At 47.8% G+C, this 21112-nt stretch overlaps 1 protein-coding gene across 2 annotated transcripts in view; it reads right to left on the reverse strand.

Annotated features, from left to right (window-relative positions):
* LOC135919521 (phospholipid-transporting ATPase VA-like) overlaps positions 1 to 21112 on the reverse strand; it is a 190303-nt gene that overhangs the window by 56194 nt on the left and 112997 nt on the right. For both annotated transcript variants that reach the window (XM_065453401.2, XM_065453400.2), the window contains one exon: positions 425 to 629. In XM_065453401.2, the coding sequence (XP_065309473.2) occupies positions 425 to 629 (205 nt within the window). The remainder of the gene's footprint in view (positions 1 to 424; positions 630 to 21112) is intronic.

Consider the following 21112-nt stretch of genomic DNA (forward strand, 5'->3'; position numbering starts at 1 on the left):
AGCTGAGCTACCAGCTGGCTTGTAAAGGTCTAGGTCTAGAGTACAGCTTACAAAAGACAGTTACTAGCTGCAGCCTTAGCTAGATCAAGCTGGAAGTTAGATGGCTACTAGCTAGCTGCGTGCTTCCTCAGAAGGCAAACAGCAAGAAAAAAAGACTGCATGCCAAAAAAAGGAAAGACAAAGATAACTGCCACGGAATGCTATTTACTTTCTTTGTCAAGGTTATCCAGGAAATGGAAGTATTCCAACTTGTCCACAGTTTGCTGCGGGTAATATGCAAATTTTGTAAACATCTGCAGATAAAGAAACTGCTGCAATTGCCTTTTGACAAAGCCCCCTTTGTGTGCAAAACAGTATTCATGTTGTTAAACGCACACAGCTGGAGAGCTAGGTGCTGCCGTTTACATGTGGAACACTAACTTACATGTTGCGCATATCCACGGACGACCTGCCTCTGCTTCAAGTTTGTCTCGCCATCCAAGTTGGCCGTCTCGATGTAACACAGCCCCTGCTCGTCACTCGAACGCAAAACCAGAATGTCTGCTGGGATGACCTCGTTGCAGGACAGGTGGACAATGTCCCCAACTCTAACATGCTTCCAGAGTGTTTTGACATAGCGGCCAGATTGCCTGCAAATAAAAAAAAAACGATTTATTAAATACTGCTGGCAGATGACATTCACAAGAGCATGAAACCCACACAAGCTACAAGCATATTATCCAGTTACAACACTCGGCAATATAGGTTATATATAAGTAATATGTACACATTAGCCCGCCGCTCTCTGAAAACGTGACAATCACATAGCCATACTTGCCAGCTCCCGAATATCTCATAAAATTTACGAATTCAGGCTCATTCTACAATTTCACAAGTACTGTGTCATGTTTTACGAACTGGAGTTCAAAGATAGGGCGCGGTGCTCTTTCGAGCAAGTTTCTATGATAAAGCAGGTGAAATAGAGGCTACAGCAATGTCGCTGAAAAAGTATATGTGATCTAAAAACAATGCGTTGCTTATCAGTATGTGCTGTTCAATGTTTTCCTGCTGCATGCTAAAAAAGTGCGTGCGAAGGACATATTATTACACTTCGACTGTTGTGTAGCGAACGCCTTGCACAAATTGATCATAATGTTCCTTTTCTTTTTTTTTTTGCCTCTCATATTTCAGCAAAAGCCAGAGATGCAATCGAGTGGGCATAAGACAATCTTGGGAGTACTTGGAAGGAACACTGTGCTATAGCGAGTATTCAATAGAAATGTGCCTCCATCTTTCATATACACTTGGACAAAAAGTGCGAAACCCAATAATTACAGATCGAGTATAGCCATCAATCAAACAAAAGTATGGTTTCCAGGCCTTCAATCATTTTTTACCCAAGCTCAAATACATTCCTCTAAATCCATGCCGCATCCTATGCAACCAACCACTGGAGATGTACACATCGTGACGTGTAGAATACATGCATGTCAAGATGCAATGTTGCAATCTTCGATGCTTAATAGCTATGTGAAGGGCTTTACTCCAAGGATCTTCCTTGGATGACCAATGAACACTTTACAATTCTTTACACACTTTCAAAAAGAGAACCGCAGCAGCGAATTAAGCCGCACACCGGCAAGCGCAGACATGCGCTGTCAGGTTTGGGCGCCGGCGTGGTGGCTCGCTGATCTGATGCACGAGAAACATCTGTCACTGTCACGTCGAGACGGCTATGAAGCTGACTGCGATGACACGAGAAGTTCAAGTGCATGAGGCTGCACGCTGACGTGAAAAAGTGGGATGCCACGGCTTCACCGTGCAGACTCTGTGGTATCCGATACCAAATAGTAAGCGACAAAGGTGGACCATAGTCAAGTGGTCAAAAGAGTTGCGACATGCAAGGCAGATAAATGCTCAAGCTTGCAGGCACGAATGCGAGAATTTCCAATGATGGAGCGTTTTACACACACCTTGTAGGGAGAGGAAAGAAAAAGTGAAAAGAAAAAAAGAAAGAAAAGAGGCCTAGCACCTTCACAAACGAGTACGTCGAACGGGCGTACACGTATATGACCGATATCAGACCACTCTCTTTTGAGAGACATTTTGTCAAGTTAACAGCCAACACTTATTGCCACTGACATTGATAACTGCCAAATCAGGGCAGTATGTTTCACACGGCTGAAGCAGCTCTGCTTTTAAATAGCCACAAAATCGATATCTGAAGGAGTTTGGACATCTGGGGCAGACCCGAGCTGTGAAAAGCATGTGCTTACGTGCTATATATACCGGGTGTTTCAGCAAACCCTTTCCACAATTTTTAAAAATTGCTTTTGGCAGATAGCCTAGCCCGTGAGCTGGTCTATTCAAAGAGGTGAACATTACTTGCACAAAAAACTTAAATGCATAATTGACTAATAAAATATCACTAATTGAGTTTTAGCTAACTATGTTACGGCACATACTGCAATTTACAAATTCTAACCGGAGAGTTCGCAAGGCGGATCCACGAACAAATGCTCAGGATGACACCAGTTTCGAGATATTATTTCCCGAACTTTGCGGAGAAATGCCTTAGTGTTCCAGTTACTTTTGTACTTCAATGCATAAAGCGATGTTTTGTTAAAAAAAGAAGTGGAACGACAGTGCATTTTTACCACAAGTTTAAAGGTACATATCGAATAAATGGTGTCATGCACACAGTTACTTTCAAGAGAATATGCCTTGCATTGCAGTCTCATCCGCTAGAATTTGTAAATTGCAATATGTGCCATAATGAAATCAGTTAAACATTAAATTAATCTATTTTTGTTAATTAGCCAATTATGCATTCCAATTTCTTGTGCAAGTAATAGAGAGCTTTAGAATAGGGGCCCCAAAGTGTTGCAGGTGTTAGCGTTGGGGCACGCAGGAGTGAAGAGTTTTAGAATAGGGTTTGCACTTGAGGATAGCGTCTTGCGCTGACAGCGCCACTACGGCGTCAAAGAAAAGCTATTAGAAATAATTAAATAAAATATACCATTTTATGATAAGAATAGTAATCTTGAATTTCATGTTTTCACGTTTAAAGGGCCCCTGAAACGGTTCGGACAAATTTTGTAGACGCGTAGGGTACAGCTTAAGTAGAATATTTGCACCACAATTTAAGTGAAGCGTTACGTATTAATGGAGCTACAAGCGATTAGAAGTTACCCTCCTCCCCAGCCATGTTTTTCCTCCTCAACTCGTTCGCCGAGCGAGCGGGGCTAAGCTCCGCCTTCACTGGTCCTGCGTCACGATGCGACGTCACATCGTCCACTTCCGGTTGTTTTGAAGCCCGCCCCCGCCCGCGCGAAACCTCTCCGCTAGCCGCTTGGCTGTCGACCCCAAGCGAGAGCTATCGAAGCAGCGTGCGTTGCGAGCATTCTGTCGTAGCACCGAACGTGTCTGGTATTCCGTTAGCCACAGGCAAGCTGGTCATATCGGCAAATGACTGGAGGCATAAACTCAAGCTGATGAAGGAACTTTGGCGGAGACGTACGTGAGCGGCCTGATCGGTCTGCACGGTCTAGACACTTGTTGGCGCAGCGCTTAACCAGCCAAACAAAGCGCTACTATTGCTCTAACCAAGTGTAAAACATTTTAAACATTTATAGAAACAACGTGTTGATGGTTACACTCCTGCGAAAAATACCCACCAGCAGCAAAAAAGAATACGCTTCGTTGCTGCTACTGTGTATGGTTGAGCTCTATGCCACCAGGTGGCTGCACCGTGCAGACCATTCTAAAGCCCCTCAATTTTCCAAAAGTAGCGCCATTCTTAGATCTTTCCGCCACCCCGCTCACCCAGGCGCTTCCTCCTCCACTCCTCCTGTCGCCCCAGCCTCCTCCGCTCCCCCATTGGCCAATCTGTGTCACGTGAAAGCGGGCCCCGCGCTTTTGTATATTTTTTTCTTTCCGGCGCAGAGCAGGCGCCGCGCTTTTGTATATCTTTTCTTTCCAGCGCGCTGCGACCCCCAATCTTGGGCCTGCGACCCCCATTCTTGGGCCTGCGCGACGAAGTACGGCAGGCGGTTTGAAGGAGCGCGTTAGTTTTATACAATGTGTTAGGGCCGAGTGCTTAATTGCGATGCCGTGGTGCTGCGCCTACGGTTGCTACAACAGACCCAGTGACGGCAAAAAGCTTTTTGTTTTACCATCCGCCGGGCGCAACGCAAAACGAAGAAAAGTGTGGATTCACAAGATCGGGCGGGCTGACTTCGAGCAAGTGGCAAAGAACGCGCGGCTTTGTGAAGTGACACGGCTCCTCCAACCTCTTCTTTTGACGCCCGTGTCAAAACGGGCCCGTGTCCAGTGCATTGGGGGTGCGTTAAAGAACCCCAGCTGCAAAAAAAATTAATCCAGAGCCCCCATTATGGCGTGCCTTATGAGATCGTGGTGTTGGGATGTAAAACCCAAGAATCAACTTTTCTTCTGTCTTGTGTGCCTTGACTGTTCCAGTTAACGCAACACTGCTTCCTTGTGAAAACTTACAACGCAAAAGAATACAGACGCACGTAGTATACAGAGATAAAATTAGCAGTTCAACAAAAGTGTTGCTGGTGCCAATGAGGGAGGGGGATAATTATTTTCTGAACCTCTTTCCAGTTGTCCCATCAAGTTCCTTCTTTCTTTTCTATCAAATTCTAACCATTTGCACTGTAATAAATAAATAACGATTTCATATGCTGGTACGTTGTTAAAATTATCTATACCGCCTATGTGTGAAAACGTTGCTCATGGCCACCACAACCTGTGCATGAGCTACGTACATCTGTAAAAGGCGCGGAACAGAAACGGCCCTGCTGCCAGGCATTGCTGACCGCAGACAGTCGGAATCTCTCACGCGCCGGCCGAACAAAAGCATCCTGCAGGTACGTAAATTAACCTACGAAACCACGTGCACATACTTTCGCGCTGTCAAAACCTGAAACTCTGGTAATTACTCGCGTGTCTGAGCACACCGCGTGCTTGTGTCGTGTTTCAGCAACACGAACTTTCAACGTGCGCGCGCTTTACGCCTTAAATACGCCTTAAATACGCCTTGAATAATGGTGCTTTTCTCTATTTCTTCCGCAAATCCGACACGACATTCTTAAGGCCAGTTACCGACTGACAAAGCAAGATCTAGATTGAAAAAACTGCTCCGCAGGACTCGAACGAACGTTTCCGCGGATTTCCTCCCGTAGCGTGTTAGCCGTCGTCTGCTACGGCAGGCCCACCACCGGCGGCGCCACCGTCGAGGCCGCGCCGAGCGGAGGAGGAGGGAAGTGAATGGCGCTACTTTGGGAGATTGAGGGGCTTTAGACCATTCACATTTGCCCTTCTGCTCATCCCGTTACGGCACAGTCAAGCGGCCAGACCCTGTCCCCTTGCGCTTACGTTTGCCCTAATACGGGACTCGCGATAGTGCGTTAGTAATCTTCCGGTGTAAAGTGACGGCCACAAACGCGCAAGTCCTGGCACCGATTGGATAGCGGCAGTCCGATGCGCAGCAGCCAGTTCGCTCGCACGCTGTCCTGCAGAGGGACACGATGTCGCAGCTTGACATATTGCCAGTCGCTACGTTTGCAGTCCACAAGGCAACAAAGTCGAATCATAGTGCTTGCGAAAAGACTGAGACCAACTCTGACCGCGGAGCTCTCGTCAAAATGGAGTATGTTGTAACACAAGCAGACGACACTTGCTGTGCCGGAAGTGCTTAAGTGTACTGAAAAATTGTTCTTGTGCATTCTCTTTCTGCTACTTTCTCTTTATAAAAACAAATTAACTAACACTCCTACTATTACGAAGATCATTTGTTTACCATAAAGTTGGAAAAATTATCGATCACGCGCCCTGGTCAGCCAATCGGATAGCTCGCCCCACTGACGTCATGTGGGTGATTCCAGAGCGAGGCTGAAGACGACCAGCGTCGAGCAATCCGCCTGGCCGTTGAGGCCGTGAAGATTCACCGTCCTCAACGCGCGGGGACTGCTTCGTCCTCCTCCCCTACCTACGTGTAGGTTAAGAGGCGGGCACCCCAGCTCGGTGGAACAATAAAGTTTTCAATCAATCAATCAATCAATCGGTCATATGGGTAGGGGCGGCTTAAAATTCCGCCGAGCAGTGCTCTGCGATCGGCAGCGATGTGCATTTTTAAAACCTTATAATAAATTACACGCTTTACGCAGAGCACTTAGATGTGTCAATTAATGATCAGAAGGACCTACTCTAACGACTAAGTACGTTTGTAGAAAATCATCAAAAGCGTTTCAGGGTCCCCTTAATTACAATTTAGATGTCATTCTGTCCAAGTTAGTTTATGTGCCGTCACCAGCCAAGCTAAGCCGTGTCAGGCCTATGAGCCATAATATTCACAACCGAATTCGGAATCAGTGGCGTCTAATGAATCATCTTCACAACACAGGCTAGTTGAGATAAAGCGATAACCGTGGCCACTTCTCTTAGCTTGCGAACTTCACGCATTACCCGGAATCGAGCCCAGTTTGGTGCTAGGTTAGAGCCGTCATCTTTGTTGGCGAAAATCTTTTGGCGCAACTTTCGGGGCTCTCGCTAGATCAGTGAAACAACGTGCCCGACGCAAAACCCAAATGCTGTTTGCGTGTCACGCATCCACAGTGGCTTCGACACTATTTATTTGGGGCCCCAAAACGTTTGCGTGGGGCCCCTATCTAAAACTCTCTGATGTCCGCCTGTTCGGATAGACCAGCTCATGGCCTAAAGTTGCGCTATCTGCGACAGGCAATTTTTTTTAATTGAAACTATTAGCTGAAACACCCTATATATATATATATATATATATATATATATATATATATATATATATATATATATATATATATATATATATATATGTATACAATACTGCCAGTCTCATATCGAGACCATAGCAGGTGGGCATATGATTATACATACATTTCATGGTTTATATACCGAATGGTGAGAACATGAAAACATGTAAATGGAGATACATAAAACAGGTTCAATGCACAATTTTACAACACTAATAATATGAATAACAAGAGAAACTCACAGAAATAGTACACTTCAGGTTACGTGTACGTAAGGATTATTACAGTGTTATAAAAACTAAGAAAGAAACAAAGGGGGTAAATGTTTAGCTATAGTTTAAAAAAATGGGGGTTCTGACAATTATATATGCATAAGATCTATTCTTTCCGAATTAATTATTTCGTTTTCTAATAACTTAACAAAATCAGATTGCGATACTGTGTTAGTTACAGATGCATCTAGGTTATTCCACTCGCGAACAACACGGGGGAAAAAGGAAGACTGAAAAGTATCGTTATTACAAAGGAACTCGTTTAGTGTATGTGCATGATTATGACGAAGTACGCGGGATTTAGAAAAGGTAACGTATGCAGAGGCATTTATTTTTAGTCGACTGTGTAATATTTGATGCAGAAATTTGAGACGAGCTCGTTTTGCTCGTACAGCCAAAGTTGCAAGCCCTGACTGTGTTAGAAGGAGAGTAGGGGAATCACTGCGCCGGTATTTTCGGTGGATAAATCTAATTGCCTTTCTCTGGATCCTTTCCAGTTTAGATATGTTTGTTTTAGTGTGCGGGAACCATACGACATTAGCATACTCAAGGACAGGTCTCACAAATGTAATGTAAGTTAAATGTTTGACGTTAGTTGGTGCCCACCGCAGGCACCTTTTGAGAAAGAAGAGTTTCCGTAATGCACAAGAAGTAATGTTGTTAATATGTGCTGTCCAGTTAAGGTCGGACGTTATTGTTAAACCAAGATACTTATGCTGTTGAACTCTAGTTACGAGGCTGCCGTTAAGTGTGTAGTGGAAAAACGATGGGCGCTTTTTTCTCGTTACTGTCATGCAAACCGTTTTGTTTGTATTAATGGTCATTTGCCAGTTATCACACCATTCGGTTATTTTTGCTAGTGCGTTATTGAGCTGAACTTGATCTTGGTGATTGCGTATTTCTCTGTATATTATGCAGTCGTCTGCAAACAGTTTGATTTTACAATCAATGTTATTTGTAATGTCATTGATAAAAAGTAAAAATAACAGCGGACCTATTACTGAGCCCTGTGGGACCCCTGATGTGACAGGCACCGGAGCAGATGGGGTGTTTTCGATGACGACAAATTGGGATCGGTTAGATAAAAAGTTTTTTATCCATGCAGTAATAGGTTGTGGGGATCGCACGCGCGTCCCGATATCTCCGGAGCGGCCACGCGGTTATCACGCGATAATCACGTGCTCGCTCGCGGAGGGTAGCGGGGAGAGGGCACCTTCGTCGCTCCCGCTGCTCTTCGCGCCTGGCCGCGACGCTGCAGCCAAGGCACCCCGTTCCCTCCTTTCCCTTTCTTGGAACCGGGGAGACTTCCCTCTCCGCCGCTCGGGGAGCAGCGCTGTTCCCCCGAAGGATCTTTGTCTCACGGCGGAAGAGCTAGCGAAAGGCCGCATCTCAAATCAGCCGCTGAGACCGCCGCACACCGTCCCCCTGTGTTGCGCCCGGCCTTTGTGTGCGACTCACCGCCCCAGGGCCCGAGCGCGGATCCACTTTTGGGTGAGCTGAACTCTTATCAGCCTCTTTTGTGGTTCCCACATTGTGCGGTTTGTTTCGCCCCAGACGTGCGGAATGCTCCGCCGCTGAGGTTTTGTGTTGTGTTGTGTTTGTGTACGTGTGTTGTGGCTGTTGCTGTCTGTTGGAATCATTGTACTCTAAGGTGAATAAACACCTTAGGTCGAGACTCACCCTGTCCCCACTGGCCTGAACCCGCCGTGGTCGCAACTCACTGCGAACCGCGGGTTAGGGGTCACAGCTCTGACTGCTAGGGCTGCTGCGAAAGTGCTAGGGAGCGACTGCCGCTCCGCCGGCGCTGTGCGATCCAGAGAAGGGTCAGGTGCGCACGCGCGAGCCTGAGTAATACCCCTATATTTGGCGCCCAACGTGGGGCGCCATTTTGTGGTGTTCCCCCGCGACGCTCACGGCGCGCCGGACGACCACCACCGCGGGTTCGAGCACTCCGAGCCGCCGCGCGCGCAGGGCACCGCGCGTCCCGCGCCTACTCCGGCCCGATCCGTGTGCCGACGCCCAGCTGCGCGCGTACGCGCCCCGCCGGCCCCACAGCTTAGGGGAAGGCGAGACCGCGCGCGCGCAGCAAGGGAGACCCTAGGCAAAGCTCTCCAGAAACAACAAAGAACATTTATTAACCTGGGACTAAATACAAACACACGTTTTACCATCGCGTCCGAATATGAATCTAATTAGACAAAACATGGCCGAATGGTCGCCGGTGGCCGCTAGAATGGCGCACCGCGACAGAGAGAGAACAAAGAACCCCCAGCAGTAAGAATTTGCCTATCCTTCGGTCAGCGCCTGCCATCGTGCGCCCCAAAGCAGAGAAAAGGGAAATAGAGAGAAACGACAGACGAACAGACGGGGGCACGATCGGCAGACGCTGCCTCAGGACATCGAGACGACGGAAGAGTGCGCGCACGCCCGCCGAGGCCGGGACCCCGACGAGCCGGAGTAACCATCGGCCGGCGGCGGACAAAGGGGGCCGCCGCCGGCAGAGAAGGAACACGTACGCACCTTCCGACGCCCCGATGTGGTCTCCCTCGGCGCCCGTCTTGCGCGCGCTTACCCGGAGTGCACACAAGCAGGGCCCGAATCCCGCCAAAATGTCGGCCAATAGGCAAAGCCTGTTGACCTTCGCGTGGGCGGGGTGACAGCAGAGCGACAGTGTTTTATGACCCGCTGCCACCCCGTCCAGGCAAGGAGGAGAGGGACACGGAGCCCCCTCGGCAATACAACGTAATGGCCTCCTCACAGCCATCGTTCTGGGAGGGATGTGGGGTTTCTGGCTCTCGCGGCGTTTTCAGGCTCTCGCGATGGCTGTGAGGAGGCCATTAGGCCGCGCGTCCGCGCCGGAGTAGGCGCGGACGCGCGGTGCCCTGCGCGCGCGGCGGCTCGGAGTGCTCGAACCCGCGGTGGTGGTCGTCCGGCGCGCCGTGAGCGTCGCGGGGGAACACCACAAGGTCCATTGCCAATCGCAGCTGTAATTTTGGCAGTTAGTTTAGTATGGCACACACAATCAAACGCTTTACTGAAATCTAGTAAAAGTAGGTCAGTTTGATTATGATTATTAATACTTAAAGCAAGATCGTGTACGACCTCTGTTAGCTGAGTGACTGTCGATAAGCCTCTTCTAAAACCGTGTTGAACATCTACTTGAATATGTTCTTCAAAATATGCGGTTAAGTGTTTGAGAATAATGTGTTCCAAAATTTTACATGATGTGCTGGTAAGCGAAATTGGTCTGTAGTTAGATGGCAGGTTAGTATCGCCTGACTTATGAATCGGTACAATTTTGGCAATTTTCCAGTCTTCAGGTAGCTCTGACGTCGAAAGTGACTTGCGGTAAATAAGGCCAAGATATTTACTATTATATTCAGCATATCTTTTCAAGAACTCGTTGGGGATGTTATCTGGACCGTTTGATTTCTTCACGTCTAACTCAAGTAACTGCTTAAATATTCCGGAGTCGTTTATTGTTAATGTGTCAATAGTGTGAAATGATGACGGTGGCAAATATGGAATTGTGTCGTTATCTTTAGTAAAGACTGATTGAAAGTGTTGGTTAAATTTATCAGCGAGTGCCAGTTTTTCCTCGCGTGGACGATCTGGTGTCGTTGCGGGGCGTGCGCGAAAAAAGTTCCAGGAGCGATTAGGGTTGTGATTGATATGGTTAGGCAATGTTTCATTGAAATATATATGCTTCGCAAGCTTCGTCTTTAACTTGAGCTCGTCGGCAGCGCGGGAGAGTTGCGATTTCGTTTGTGTACTTGCACCGGTCTTTATATATATATATATATATATATATATATATATATATATATATATATATATATATATATATATATACGTGCACAATTTACTAGGTGCTGCCCTTCACTCAATCGAGATGCAGACCACCCAGACAGGAAAAGGCTCAACGCACGGTGTGACGCGAAATTCGAGTCCGCGACACGCGCTCGCCCTAGAGCCAACTCCTCGACAGAGAATCCCAGAATCGCGCGTGCCAGGAAACCGTGCTTTAAAAAAAAAAGAAAAAGAAACACTGAAGAACACCTGTCCTGGACGCTGCATCTTCGCATATACGCGCGAGTCACACAGGCGTTCCTCTATGCCTCTTGTATCGGTACGCGTGCTCCGTGTACATTCATCGCGCGCGTGTTCAGTGCTTGGGTCATCGAGTAGCTGCGCATACACACAAACGCGGCCGAAGTGCGCGCGGCAGCAGCAGTATCGCGCGGCGCGGGCGGAAGGGTGCGCAGCAGCTATTTTTAGGGGCCTCGATGCGCGCCCGCAGTGGGCGAACAATGGCGTCAGGTCAGCTCGGGCGCCACGAACATCTGCAATGGACGTATACATGCACGTTCGGGCTTCAACTTTTGTCACGTGACGACAGCGCGCAATGTATGAATGCCGAAGAACAAGAAAACAGCAACAATAAAGAAGGCGGGGGTGTTACGGATTACACGCAACACCGATAACTTCAGACGGCTAAACGTGCACTTGATGAATCACACGCAGAGAAAGCTTAATTGTGGAGAAAGCGTCACGAGAGAGCTGAACCAGACGCACGGATGTCCAGCTCGCTTTGTCAGTATACCAGCAGCGGGCCCACCGCGCTAAACTGGCTCAAGTCCGGACCATTTTCAGATTCTAGGAACATGGCCCCATGCGATGCAGGCTCGGGAAGAAGCAACGCAGGCGCAGTTACAATTCCTGAAATCGACCAGCCTCAATGGCCCATTGTATAGTCGTAATAAGAAAGGGCCACGAAAGGAAGACTTGTCGTTCAGTCGAAATAGCACGAAGTTACACACGATACTCGCGTATCGTATATCATACACGTGGCTATACGCTGTGCGCTATGAGCGCGAAATCGCGATTTCCATTACCGGCAGCGGCGTCCGCATATTCCCATGGGGCGGAATGCTCATATACGCGCACGTGTACCTTCACATATCGACTAATACAAAGCTCTGCGGCGTGCAACAACGCATGGCTTCCAAGCGCGGTTCTTTTCCCAACTTGCTTCCACCTCTCGTCGACTCCTGCCATTTCTTCCGCGTAACCTTAGCCCGGACGCCAAGGGAAACCCCTAATATAGTGAGAAACTCTACGGGAAACCTACAAATAACTACATAGTGCCGCTTCTAACCGCCTTGCATCTGGTCGCAGAAACGGTGGCCAGTTACGGCGTTGCATCGGATTTCGTGCAAGGTTTCACAGGAGCCGGACAGTGGGTTTGCGCACGCGGTATTGCCGGCTCAAGGGCCCATCGCCGCCACGGCGCGAGAGCGGGTCGTGTATCTCCGTGTGTTCGTAGCGACCAACGCTGTCTTGCTCTGCTGAAATGCACATGCAAGCGCACATTAATTCAACTTTTGTGCCATGCAGCTTATATACTAAGCCAATGACGCGGCGTGAAGCCAATCTTTGTGCACGCCGAAAAAAAAAGAAATTGACGCAGTTTCTTTGTGTACGACTGATGGCAACTTCAACTGCCATTAGCTGTTCTGAAGTGCAGTGTGGAGTGTACAGGGTGTCCCAATTATTGCGCTTCGCGTTTTGTTAAAGAAAGACGGGCCGTATTCTACGCGAAGAAAACCAAGTGCAATGTTCTCGCGTGTGCAGCCGCCAGTGATATTTTTGTTGATGACATTCAATTTATTTATGAATTACAATTAGTGAATAGGATTGGAGAGATTGTGTCTCCTTGCCTGACCCCTTTCTTGATATGTTTTTTTTTCTTTTTTTTTCAATTTCGTTGAGGAGAATTAAGGTAGCTGCGGAGTCTCTGTAGATACTTCCCAGGATATTCACTTATGCCTCCTGTACTCCTGACTATATATATACCCCAAATAACGGTGCACTTGAACCACAACTGCAGGCAAAGTCAAACGCGGACCCCCTGCAGGTGCTCAGCGATGCGTATGTAGCACACGGACCGCTGACAGCATGCGGAGGTGAGTCAGCCGTCGGTGGGGCCGCGGATCCAGGGCTGATGTATACCGTATACCGCGCGCGCTCCACATAAACGACACCGCGACAAAAGTTGCGAGAGCTGCTGCCACTTTCCGGTGAAGAACTCCGAAAAGAGAACTGCATGCGCTAAACTATTATTATCATTAGGAGTGCATACACGATCACAGAAAGAAGAAATAGAGAGATAGATGGGGCAACTGCCGCTGCAGGTTGGGCAATATTCCTGCAGGCTCCGGACGGTAATAACGTAGCCAATGCACGTTCAGTATGCAAGCTCGGTGTGTGTACATAAGGAATCTCTTAGAATTAGCATGGTTCTGTTTCTCTATAGGGTCCGCGGCTGGTAATGATATATCAGTCCTATAACAGATCGGTGTGAATGAAAGAATGCTAACATATTATGTTTAATGATTGCATGTATACACGATAGGCACATGTGTTGCTGTCATCCTATACGCTGCCAGTCACGCGTACATAGTCGTTCGTGCATCCCCGTTCTCTCTCTCTGAAACAATCGCAGAGTGAATACAGAGGTCTGTTATTGTTATGTCTCAAGGTAACACTATCAAACAGCGTGACCAATAAACAAGCCTCACTGCCAGCTATGAAGAGTACACAGAACTACGTTACGCTGGGAGGTTATAGGGTGCCCTTCTATACGGGCATAGACGTGTAACTGCCCTTCAATACATCTCGCGTTAGATCACACTGGAGCACATTAAGACTGGACGTTAGACCAGATACAGTTGTTACGAGCGAACAAGGATTGCAGGATATCGTGTTCTTGTATATCGGGAGCGTATGGAGGAACTGTTTGCAAGTTCGAAGCGGAACAGGAACAATGAGTGTAACAACATTGCAAGAACGCAATGTGCATTGGCAACAGCAACAACATAATTATAGTCGGATACAACTTTAGAAAAAAGGGGGCGTTTACTCCTCCGAGGCGGACGCACACGAGCATCCACCAATGGGCGCGCACTCTGGACCGACGTCATGCGCCGGACGGCCGGTGACTTCGCCGCTTCGGTCATCTGGGCGGGGCCTCCCCTTTTTTCTAAATTTGTATCCGACTATAGTGCGATCCGACCGGGAGATATCCACAAACAGACAAAACAGAGCATTTTTCGAATAAAGTTTCACTACACAGGGCAGACAGAAACCGAAAACAGGCCACTCCGAACGAATAAATCACAGCAGCAATGAATGAAAGAAGGCTTATATCAGTTCACGTTGCGCCGCCTTCCGCAGCGGTTCGTGTCACCGCAGCGCTGTCGCATCTACCGTCATGGCGTCAGACGACCGCAGCCGCTTGGTGAAGAATAACGGAAACGCAAGAATGCAGAGTATCAGCGTGAATACAGATTACGCCAGAAACAAACAAACGACGCTGCCGAACGCAACAAACAAGAGGCCGTGCCGACACCGCCTGAAGTTCTAGGGAAAGCTGCATTCATTTCCTACATCTCTTTCGCCATTTCACCCCACGTCCACATCCGCTGCGGGCTCTCTATACCACGAGCGAACATTGCATCTACTCGCCTCTTCTACGTCATCTCGTGCAGGTCTCACTACAGCTCGGTGTTGAAACCGCGCTTCCCCATCTGACGATTCTTTCACGGTCGTTCTCGCAATTAAACCAGACACAGCAGCGCACGACCACTGAACACCACGTCGTTACCACGATATGTCTACGCATCATTCAGATAACTCCCTGAGGAGATTATACATACAAATTATTTTTTTCAGTTTCTACGTTAGCATGTTGGCTGAAAACCGGAATCATTTGGACGATATTGCTGAGAAATCAAGGACGCCGTATGCCACCGACGTGCTAACGAAGCAGCAGCAGGTGTTCCGATTCGCCCGCTCTGCTCCCTTGAGGCGCGCTCGTGACACGGCTTTAGGTGCCGCTACGCTCCTGCACAGGCCGTCGGCTTTGTCGCTCAATGGGCCATTGGATGCTTTCGCAATAATAATAATAATAATAATAATAATAATAATAATAATAATAATAATAATAATAATAATAATAATAATAATAATAATAACAAAATAACGAAGAAAGCCTCGAAGGCTATTCTGTCGTGAAGCGCGCTGGCCTCTAAGAGCTTCTACATTTCCCTTGAAATTGAGCAAACAGCTGGGTGAGATCGATGACCACGCGAACTTTGCCTTTTGGATGTAAATTCGCAATTATTGTTATTATTCCATCCCGGTCTCCACGGAACTGGTTTTATATGAGATGCCGCTGCAAATGTGGAACGTTGAAAATGAAACAAGCAAACCTTGCCTGGCAGGTACATACTTAGGACACTGATAGCTCGTCTCAAGCCTACGGGTATACCATCGGGAAATTCTGGCGCGAAAGGTAGCGTTAACTATCAGACCGCCAGACCACCGGCAGAATTATCTTCAAGCGTGCGTAGTACATAGCGCCTTAGGCACCAGTACATTAGGTCGCATGAAAGTACAGTTCAGACACATTTCTTGTATCTTCATTAAAAGGTACGGCACGATATAAATCAACGATCTTGAAATTTTTCAGAGCGTGTTTTGTTGACTGAGTCGAACCGCACCAAACTCTCAAAAGACACATGAGCGTGCAGAAGCGACAGCGACTCTTTCACTTGCTATCGTGCTTGGCGAACAGTGAGTAACTTGAGAAGTTGGCCCAGTAAAATCATTGCTGTCACAAGAAGCGAAATAATATAACCGAAGTATACACGATGACTCGTTCTTTTTTTTTTCTCCTGCACACTTCGGGCATATGAATAAAATTTGAACCGCTAGTTGAACCAGAAGTGTCTTCGGACGTAAGCGCGCATTTTAATACACGTGGCTGGTTTCATTGTTGCTTCCAATTTTGAAGAGCTATCTTGGCGCGTGTCGTGAACAATTGAAAAGCAAACAAGTTAAGGAACCACAAAAAGCGTTCTTTTGACTTTCACCTTCGCCATCTCGTGTACTGTACATGGCACGCATGATTTCAGCAGCACAGCGAGTGCGATGCCCGTAAGTCAAAACTCCATGTAATGAACACGGGTATAATTATATATTGCATCTAGTGAAGTGAATCTAAAACGTTTCTCGCTAATATCAGCGTCTAAGGAATACATGCCTATAACAAATATTGGTCACAATGAAGGCATTTTCGTGTGGGTTGCGACTTCGCTATAGTGACGTCCGACTGTTTATACCATCTTTGACGACAGGATAAAGCAGCGGTGCGGCGCGAAATCGTTCTCTCGAGTTGATTCCTTGAGAAAGGTGGTCACCTCTATAATTTCTCATTCGCCTCATGAATGAATGACCAGTTTATTTCCATATGTTTGCAGAAACATTGCTGCAAGTCCACCCGGGGCATTAGCAACACTTCTATTTCTGGGCCCGTGCAATTAACACAATACATCATTACGACTCGGGTTAAAATGTAAGGTGATGTTACAGCTTTACAGCTTGTAGCCGCAGCGCCTGGAGGGGTGAAGTATAGTGGATGAAGCCAACGTGTAGCGCGGCAGAAAAGCGCGCCGGATTCGGTAATCCCGTGGCAAGACGCCGCAAAATCGATGCTTCGCTGCTGCTGGCCTGCATCTCGGCGCCGGGACGGCAGCACAAGGCTCGCCGTCGACGAGGTGAGCGTGTGCCGCAACGACGAGCAAGCGGGCAATTCGCTTAAACAATGGCCTCCGAGATCGTCGGGCAGCTACGGTGTGTGAATAGGCTCCGCCGCCTATTCGTCACGCATTTCTCCGCATTTATGCCGTTTTGGCACAGGTCTTAAGAGCTCTAGAAACTTGCTGAGTTTAGTTTCTGGTCATTTGTCCAACATAGACGGCCAACGCAAGCCACCTTTATCGATAAACGATCAAGTAGGAGTTCAGAACAGAATTAATACGTCAAGTTCCCATCTGCCTATCGTTTTTTTTTTGTGCGTGCGTGTGTGTGTGTGTGTGTGCAATTAAAGCTTCTCACGACAAAGGTTGCCTTTTTGTCCCCCTATTGCGGAAACGTAATTCCTTCACACACGTAGCTCAACTTAATTTTCTTTTCAGTGGCCCTTTAATTTCTGAGACTACCTGCGGACCTTGTAGTGGCTTTAGTTTCCTAATACACCAGTCGTGTGCTGCGCATTCATAAACAGCCGGTACCTTCGTAACGTGCTCGAAAACGTTTCCAACTGGCACGGCGATCGTACAATGTCGAATAGTTCTTAACGAATGCAGTGGCGTGCCACGCAAACAAACGGCAATCGGGATGCAGGACCAGTGTAGTAGCACAAAGTCCGTTCCGAGTACGCAGGTTGAGGTATATGTTAAATTGTGCTCGGGGCGTATGTTCGCCCGACTGCGCGGCCCACGCTTGTCACACACTAGGGTCGTCAGGGCTCCTCGGGTAACTAAGAGTGAGAGGGGGGCGTTAAATGTTTTCTTTTCCGTTAAAACGCACAAACCCGAAGCTCCCTTCCGTACCATTGTGAGTGAAGCTGGTACCTGGCAACATTGCGTGAGTAAGTTCCTTCAGAAAAGTTTGAATAGCCTAGTAATAACTGATCCCTTCCTTACAAAAAGTTCAGGGGAAGTAGCCCATTTTTTCGAAGAAAAGAATGACCTAGATTATGCTTTTTCTGTTGATGTAGAAGACCTTTTTTATTCAGTGCCTTATCCGGACCTGTTTGCCTCTGTTAAAGATTGCATAGACGAGAGCGGCCCAGTGGCTTTCCAAAATGCCGCTGGTATCACTGTTGATAACTTTTTAGTCCTTTTAGAATTTTACCTCAGAAGTACTTTTATCTTGTTTGACGAGCAACCTTACCTGCAGAAGAAAGGCATATGCATAGGCTCCTGCATAGCCCCCATACTTTGCAACATCTTTTTATCATCCATCGATCGCTCTCTACACGATCGTTTTAACCATTTTATTAATGACAAAGTCCTTAAAGTGTTTCGTTACATGGACGACTTCTTAGTGGTTTTAAACAAGCAGTGCTCCGTTTCGAATGAGGCTACAGTGAGCAGTGTTTTAGATGATTTTAGAAACCTGGGGAAAGGGCTATGTTTTACTTATGAGCTACCGGATAATGGTTTACTTCAGTTTTTAGATTTACAGTTAAAGTTTTCTGATGGGCACATCTGTTGGGCTTACTCCCCTCGTGCGCAAAAAGGGCTCCTGCCGTACAATTCGGCCCACTCAAAGGTAGTAAAAAGAGGCATCGCCAACCTCTGCCTGGAGTCATCGCTCCGGAAGTCGTGTGTGCATGAGATGCAAGGAAGTTTTGACAACCAATTGGGCAGGCTCGTTGCAGCTGGCTTCCCTGAGTCGGTCTTGGTCCCTGTGGCAGAAACGCTTTTGAAGAAGGTGAAGGCTGGGGTAAGCAGGGTAGAGCCGAAGAAGAAAGAGTGGCCTGTAGTGGTACCATACATCCATAAAGTCACGCACAGCCTGAAAAAAGTGGCGAACCGGTATAATGTACCGGTGGTGTTCTCCGCTCCCCAAAAGCTTGCCCAGCTAAGCCGTCGCATAACTTGCGAAAGCGAAAGGCCTGGCTGTCAGAAGAAGCATGGCCAGCGTTTCGTAAAGTGTGCCACAAACGTCGTGTATGAAATTCCCCTGTCCTGCGGAAAATCCTACATTGGACAGACGGGGCGTTGTGTCAACGACCGGCTTAGGGAACATGCAAAAGGTATAAAAAATAATGAAGGTGAGCGACTTGTTGATCACTGCAGGGCTTGCACCGATTGCGTTCCACGGTTCCGCGAAGCGAGGATTCTGGGTAGAGGCAAACATCAGACATCGCGTGAAACACTGGAAGCATTCTACATCAAGAAAGCGGGTCCTAACTGTGTTAGTGTTACATCGGTTTTTCTTTACGAGGCTGAGCTGAAGTTTCTATCACGCCTACTTTGATAAAACTATGTACTCCATGTTGCCTTGTACGCATGCGCGATGTTTTGGATGGCTATATATGTCGAGTGCTTTCACTCTCATTAAACAGTTGAAGTAGCGCCCGTGGTGTTGTCGTCTTTCTTGTGTGTGTTGTGTTTTTTGGCGCAAAATCTTTCCAGTATGCAAGAACACCAACTAGCCCAGCAGTTAACTCTTCTAAAATATATATATATATATATATATATATATATATATATATATATATATATATATATATATATATATATATATATATATATATATATATATATACACACAGAACAGTTCCATATTCCACGTATGTATAATGAATTTATTCCACGGAAACTGCGAGTCAGAATGTTAGGGGCGCCAACCCTGCAAGACTGGAGTCACCATCGACAAGAAGAAGATGGAGGTACTCGGTCTGACCACTGAATGACTCTGTAAATTAGAGCAATAAAGTGTATCCTATGTTATCCTATCCTATACCATCCTATCACCGTAAATGCTTCTTTTGTCCGCCTCTTTAGTTCAAAGTTCACGTACACGACAGAGTGCCGCCCGACTGCTCCCTCGCCGACACAGCTGCTCCGAAAGCGCTACCTCAAAAACAGCTGAAAGAAAAAAGAAAGGCCAAAGGAAAGACAGCGTGTTTACGTCTGCAGGCGGGTACGTGCCGGGCCCGATGGCGCCTATACTCTGAAAGAGTATAACGAATATGAGGTAAATAGTAAAATGCTAACGGCCCTCGTTGTTCCAGGCGCCAAGAGTGGTTCCTCTCAAGCGAGCAGGCGCTGCTGTTTACAAAGGGTCAACGCAACCCGAGGAGCCCATATAAAATACACGCGCGCGCTGAACGGAAACCGTAGGGGCGTAGCACGGCGAGAAATAGCTTTCTTTTTTCGGTTTGAAATTAACAGATAGCAGCGACGATCCTCGCTCCTCGCCGCCTAATAAAGCACGACGCTTCGTATCGTTCTTATCAATAGCTAAGCGGAGTGGCCGATCGTGGTCACAAAAGCCACAGAAAGGCACCGATCAAGCCGTATAGAGTGCACGAGCGCGGGTTAGACTTGCTACAGATGTCGTGTGTCTCGTCAAGGACGTCCTGTACACGTATAAGGGAGGAGGTGCCAAAGATAAGCTGGAGATAACCACATCTTAGACAAATGCGCATCTTACCGCCGCGCCAGTAGGACCCTTCATGGTGCGGCGGTAAGATGTTCGTCAGGACCCGGAACTGACGCTTAAGTTGCCAGAGCAGACAGGTCCTCGAGTTAACGAGATTTTAGTCGAACATGTTGGAAATTAACGGACACGGATCGAGCCAAGGCCTCGAAGGGCGAAGCGCAACAAGACGCAGTTCCTTAAGATGTGCAGCAGCTTTGCGCGAAGCTGGGAGGATTTTTCGGCACAGCTGCCGCACTGAAATCCAACCGAGCTGAATTAAACCACACCAGCACCTCCAACCCTAAGCGCGATGTAAATTCGGCAGACTGCGCGTCTCTGCAGCGCGGGGCGGGCGGGGGTGCCACGAGGTGCAGAGCGATGTCGCGCGTCGGAAGAACCGCGTTCGGGCGGACGTGGTCTATTCCCGGCGTTTTGACGCAGGGTCCACCACCACGGCGGCGGCTGCACTCACGAGCCGCGAGCACCTGCGCCCGCCTCGTGTTTACGTGCTTCTGCGTGCGCGTGTGTGTGTACAGAGCCATTTAGTGCCCGGCCAACTCGCAGCGCACGCCGATGGAGGCCGGCCCCGGTCGTTATGGAAACGGCTCCCTCGGGCCAAGGCCTGTTGGGCTTAAAGAGTTCGCCTCGAGGGTGGTGCACGCGGGCGGAGAGAAAATTCAGATAAGCAGGCAGATGAAATAAAGAAAAAAAAAAGCTGCTTCTCGACAAGAGTCCAAGTATTATATAGATGGATATAGATAGATAAATACGATATGTAAATAAACAAGCTCTTATTCGAATCCCGTTCTTGTTGTTACGCTGTGGCCCTTGCCTTATTTGTGTGGAAGAGGTCTCAGTATACCACGTCTTTTGTAACGCGCGAAACAAATGGTGGCCATATACAGCATTCCTTTATCGTAAGCACCGGGACCAGTCGAGGGTTCCGTTGTATGTCTGGTGTGAGATCGATTACTTCAGTAAAGTTCA

This window comes from Dermacentor albipictus, chromosome 3 (genome assembly GCF_038994185.2).
Source record: "Dermacentor albipictus isolate Rhodes 1998 colony chromosome 3, USDA_Dalb.pri_finalv2, whole genome shotgun sequence".
Lineage (NCBI taxonomy): Eukaryota > Metazoa > Arthropoda > Arachnida > Ixodida > Ixodidae > Dermacentor > Dermacentor albipictus.